Source organism: Microtus oregoni, unplaced genomic scaffold (assembly GCF_018167655.1).
Source record: "Microtus oregoni isolate MIOR12 unplaced genomic scaffold, Mior012 000006F_ref0000085, whole genome shotgun sequence".
Taxonomy (NCBI): domain Eukaryota; kingdom Metazoa; phylum Chordata; class Mammalia; order Rodentia; family Cricetidae; genus Microtus; species Microtus oregoni.
The window spans coordinates 37,607,934-37,613,460 of record NW_024543065.1 but is presented as its reverse complement, the minus strand read 5'-3'; the positions used below and the strand labels follow the sequence as shown (position 1 = coordinate 37,613,460).

At 35.5% G+C, this 5,527-nt stretch overlaps 1 protein-coding gene across 1 annotated transcript; it reads left to right on the top strand.

The window, feature by feature from the left end:
* The first annotated feature begins 223 nt into the window (after positions 1-223).
* On the top strand, positions 224-1,144 carry LOC121449767 (vomeronasal type-1 receptor 4-like). The gene has a single exon (XM_041654447.1). The coding sequence runs from the start codon at positions 224-226 to the stop codon at positions 1,142-1,144; it is 921 nt and encodes a 306-aa protein (XP_041510381.1).
* Positions 1,145-5,527: the final 4,383 nt, after the last annotated feature.

Sequence of the window (5,527 nt, the reverse complement as noted above, 5' to 3'; positions counted from 1 at the left end):
AATCTGAAGAAGTCAGCAGTTACACTAAAATTCCTTATTTATGAAAAGATAACTTTGAGGTGGAGTTTGGAAGGGCCTTGCTTTGTTGTCCATACTGCATTTCTACTATTGATCTAATGTGACCTCTTTGTCTTAGTGTACCTCACTGCCCTATGTACAAAAAGTTTATCACTTTAAACGATGACTGTCAGAGTAATTTGAAGTAATAGGAGCTCACTGAAAAATGGACTCTAGGAACTTGGCAATAGGAATAATATTCTTATTACAGACTACAGTGGGAACACTGGGAAACTTTTATCTTCTTTTTGACAATCTAGTGTTTCATCAAAATAAAAGAAAGTTAAAGCCTGTGGATTTGATTCTCATGCACATGTTTATGGTCAATTCCTTGATTCTGCTTTTTAAAGGATTGCCCAACACTCTGGCACTATTTGATTTGAAACAATTTTTCAATGATTGGAGCTATCAACTATTTCTGTATATTCTTAGAGTTTTCAGGAGCATGTCCATTGCCACCACTTGCCTCTTGAGTGTCTTCCAGGCCATCATGATCAGCCATGAGAGATCCTGCTGGAAAAAACTTAAAGTCAAGTCTCCAAGTAACACTGGCCTCTTCATTTCTATGTGTTGGATCTTTTACATCATGGCAAATGCCATTTTTCCTGTGTACATATCTGTAAAATTTAATGAGAAAAACATAACAACAGAGACAAATTTTGAACACTATTCTGTTGTTGGTCATGACAAAACCACAGTCTCCTTATATATAGCTTTCTTTGTGTTTCCAGAACTTTTAATTTCTGTCCTCATCACCTGGTCCAGCAGTTCTATGATTGTCAATCTGTACAGGCACAAGCAGCGAGTCCAATACATCCACAACACTCATGTTTCCCACAGAAGATCCACTGAGTTGAGAGCCACCCACAGCATCTTGGCTCTAGTGTCCATATTTCTGACGTTTTATACCTTCTCTGCAATCTTATATGTTTGTATTGCTCTAGCCTATGGTAGAAATACATTGTTGGTAAACATCACAACAATCTTAACTCTGTTTTTTCCCAGTTTTGGCCCCTTCATTCTTAGAGCCAGGGCTTTAACCTGTCCAGTCCCTGCTTTCTATGGAAAAAGGATACAAAATCCCTGATGTGATTATATATAAATTGCAGATCACAGGATCAAATGTTTGCAAATAATACAGAATGTTTTGTGGTGAAGAAACTCATCTTTCTTTGATAAATTTTATGAGGCTTCAGGATAAGTTTAGTTGGTGTAATATGCACCTAACAATAGCTGAACAATGGAACATAGGCCTTTTGATATTTTAATTGACATTTTTACAGTCTTTCCTTGTGACAGGCTGCCTTGAGGAGAACTTGCTTAATATGTTTTGACCAAAGTATTGCTACTTTGTCATCAGGTGGAATGATATATTCTATCTTGGCTGCTCCACATATTTCATAAATGTCATAGTTTGTATGTAATCAACCCAATAATCACATAGCAAGGTACCCTATTAGCAGGTGTGGCTTTGTTCCAGTGAGTATGGAGTTATGGAGAAAGTATGTGGGCAGGCCTTGAGGTTTTCTCTGTTTAGAATACTGACCAATCAGTGAGTTGACTTCATGTTGTCTGTAAGATGCAGGACTCTCAGCTATTGTTTGCCTGTAGGCTGACATGCTTCCCCCATGATAATAATGGCATTAATCTTTGAAACTGTAAGTGAGCCAACCCAATAAAAATTTCTTTTCTTTAATGAGTTTCCTTGGTCATGGTGTCTCTACAGAGCAATAAAACCCTAAGATAATAGACATCCAAAGGAAGCTTCATTCCAAAGGCACAAAACACTGCAAACTAAGTTGCTTATTAAGACATGAACACTCACTACAGAAAACCTTGCTTATCTCAAAACTGCTCCAGCACACCAGTGTTGCAAACTCAGTGACATTCACAAACTCGTAATCAATTTAACTGTAGTTATTTCAAAGGTACAAGGCCCTTCTGCTCTTATCTTTCTAATATCGATATTCAATCAGGTCTGAAAGTAGGAATAACACCTGCATAGGTTTTAAGCAAAAACCCATAGTTGAAAAAGACTAAGTATATTTATACAAGGATTATGAATCAGATTTACAATCTAAGTACAGGCTTGCCATTTCCTCATCTGGGTATGGAACACTATATCTCTCATTCTTTTTAGACTAGTCAAGACAGCTTTTTCCTGAATTCCTCCATCACCAATGATGTCACCCTCATTCAGTAGACAATACTGCCTCTTTGCTGTCTTTATTAGGGGTAGAAAAGTCAGAGATGTTATTATGTAGAGAAGATGAGTCTTTGGAACTTACTTACACCAACAACCAGATTTCTAGAAATGTCAGTGAAAAAGAACAATGACAGCCTGAAAATTACTTAATAGTTATATAAAGTGACAATGTGAAGCATATGCTTTTCATGATGAAAAATATGACATTGCAAAGAAGACAAACTCTATTTAAATATCACTGCAAGGTTTCCAAAGATCTGAAAAGAGTTGGGAACCAAGAGCCTAACCTGTAATGACTCACAGCCTTATCTTTTAGTTAGGTTCAACTTTCTAATGTTTCAATTATATTCTAAAATACTGCCACTACAAAATTCAAGATGTTTTTCTTTTGGGAGAAAATAACATTCAGACTATATCAGTCAAGGATATGGCAAAGGATGAACAGTTAGGATAAAAATAATAACCATGGAGACTGATAGACGACAACCCAGGGTGTCTGCGAGGGTGAGGAGTACCCAAAAGGAAATTTTAGACAGCTTGGACTACAGGTAGTTATTTACATCGGATTTGAGAAAGTCAAATTTACAAACATTTTCAAAAGATTCATTATATTTTATTCATGTCTTCCTTTTCTTCTATTGTTTATCTACACCTATGTATTACAAGTGTTTTAACTCAATTCCACTTTATATCCACTGTCCCCTAAAAACAGATCATAATCCTATTGTAAGAAACTACCACTATCACTCAGATAAAAGGACATTGTATTAAACTGACACTTAATTATTATTATGCCCATTAATTAATCTCTCAGTTTTCATAAGACTCATTTTTGTAGATGACAAGTAACACAGATACTTGTAGGAATATTTCATTTGTATTTTAATAAATAAAGCTTACCTAAAGTTCAGAGAGTAAAACAGCTTCACTGGTCAACCTTACTCTCCAGGTAGTGGTGACAAACAACTTTGATCCCAGTAGCCACATTAATTTGCCATAGAAACCTGGTGATAGTGGTATACTTCTTTAATCCTGGAGAAGAATATAAAACAGGAGGAGACAGCTCTCAAACACAGTCTCATTCTGACATTCCTGGAGGCAGAATTACCATTTTGGACAAAGTTAGAGGTAAGAGCCAGTGTCTGGCTCTTTTGCTTTTCTGACTTCAGTTTGAACACCATTTTTTTTTACTAATATATCATAGAAAAGAATTGAGTTGTTGATAAGGTTCATTGAATGTATTTGATTTCTTGCTGGTCATTCTAAAGACATGTCATGAGTCCAAGGTTGAAGAACTGTGAATTTACTGAAGATACATAGTAAGAGCCCTTACGAAGTTCTTTAGAAAATTGACCTTAATAACTAGATTCATTTATGTGTTTTGTGGATCACTTTAGAATCATTTACATTGTAAAAAATGATGCTCACCAACAGAAGCATGATCACTCAGAAAAGTTAAAAGTCTTCTGTTCTCAAAATACTTCAAAGTGCCACTCACCTGCAGTTCTGCATTAACTGACAGTGAATCACACTCAAAGCAAGGTGATATGGATGTGATCAACTTGCCATATCTAGGAAAAAAAACGAATGTTTTAAATCTTCTTAAAACTAGCTGATAAGACCCCGGATTCATCTTTTAAAAATGATATCTTAGAAATGAAATGTACTCTATGACTGAAAACTAAGTGCAATATTTGCTACAATCCTTCAGTTTAAACAAGGAAGAGATGATGCAATGGAAAGAGAAAACACACAAATTATGTCTGCACACTGAGACTTGTGCACTCATACTTCACAAATGTGGAGTAAGTTTGAAAGCTGACAGTGACTAACATGTGTCTTCTGAACCACAGGATCTGTACAGAAACACACATTGTGAACACATTTAAAACATCAACTAAAACAAGGTACTTACTCTGATGGGTATCTAAAGCTTCTTCGTGGCAAAAGATTAAATTGAATACTGCTAATAAATGTGACAATCCAGGATCATACCAAGTTTACTTTGAATAATTTATTGATCTTTTTTTCTACTCTCACAGAGCAGTTGATTCTATGCACATCATGTTGTTCTGAATGTGTTCATCTATATTACAATCCTGCTATAATAATGCTCAAGTACCTACTCTGATTTACATAATTGTTTGATGTGGACAAGGGTTTTCTGTTCACTGTGAGAAAAAGACCTTCAAGAACAGTTGATAGATGGCTTCGAGAATGATAGATGGCTATTGCGGGCAATAAGGAGAGTTAAAAAAAATGATTACCAGTCTGTACCCAAAGAGATTTATCCTAAGTCTGAGCTTAGAAATACTATGCCAGGCAGAATTCCAAAAACTCAACCTACATACAACTTTTCCTCATAAAATATCATTGTATCATAAATGGATCTCATACTGTAAAAATATATTGTTCACAGATATAGGAAAGTGTCCCAATACACATTCAATCTGAATCAGATATATTTTTTGGTTTTGATTCCAGGAAAAGAAGCACAGTTGTAACGATGAAATGAATCATTGCCCTTTTACTTTTATATATACAACATGAAAACTAATTTGTATTGAGATAGTATGACATAGACACAGCTCACTGCTGAATACAAGAGAGAGCTTGATATTGGTACCTGTGTAAGAAAGCTGCTTTCTTACTGTCAACAATGCATCCAAGAGACTGCATTTTCTCAAAAGGTGTAATTTTAGGGAGATTTACCATAACTGTGGTAAGTGGATGCATTTAAAAGCAAGATCTTGAAAGTAATACTGTGACATATCCTCATTATTTCTATGGAAAATGTGAAAGCTTGGGAGAAATATTTATGACTCTTTCAAATGACCAAAGTTAATAAAACATAACACCAGGTTTATTCCTTTACTGTAGTTTCATTTATTTAATCTTACTGTAAACATCACTTCCTCTAATAAAAGACACTCATCTGTTCCCCTACTCTGAAGGATAGTAGGTTCATCTCCAAAATGTTACTGTACCACAGGTAGCACTGGGAGTGAGGGTGAGACCCGGGACAAAGTTCTGTGGTTCTGTGACTTCAGTTTCCTTCTGAACTTCAATTTTGGTTTCACTTTCAGTGGTCAATTCTCCACTGGCATTAGGAGGTAAAAAGTTTTCTGGAACTTTTGTTTAGATAATTACCAAAACAATTATGATTTGTAAGAGTTGTGAGAGTCCCCAAGGAAATATCAGGCTTGGCAAGGTACTTACTGTTTAACTGTTCCCAAAGGCAAAACATTTCATGTACAAGTTGTA

Bases quoted from the DNA above. Each gene is read 5' to 3' on its own strand.
- LOC121449767 (XM_041654447.1), top strand. From the start codon at position 224: ATGGACTCTAGGAACTTGGCAATAGGAATAATATTCTTATTACAGACT.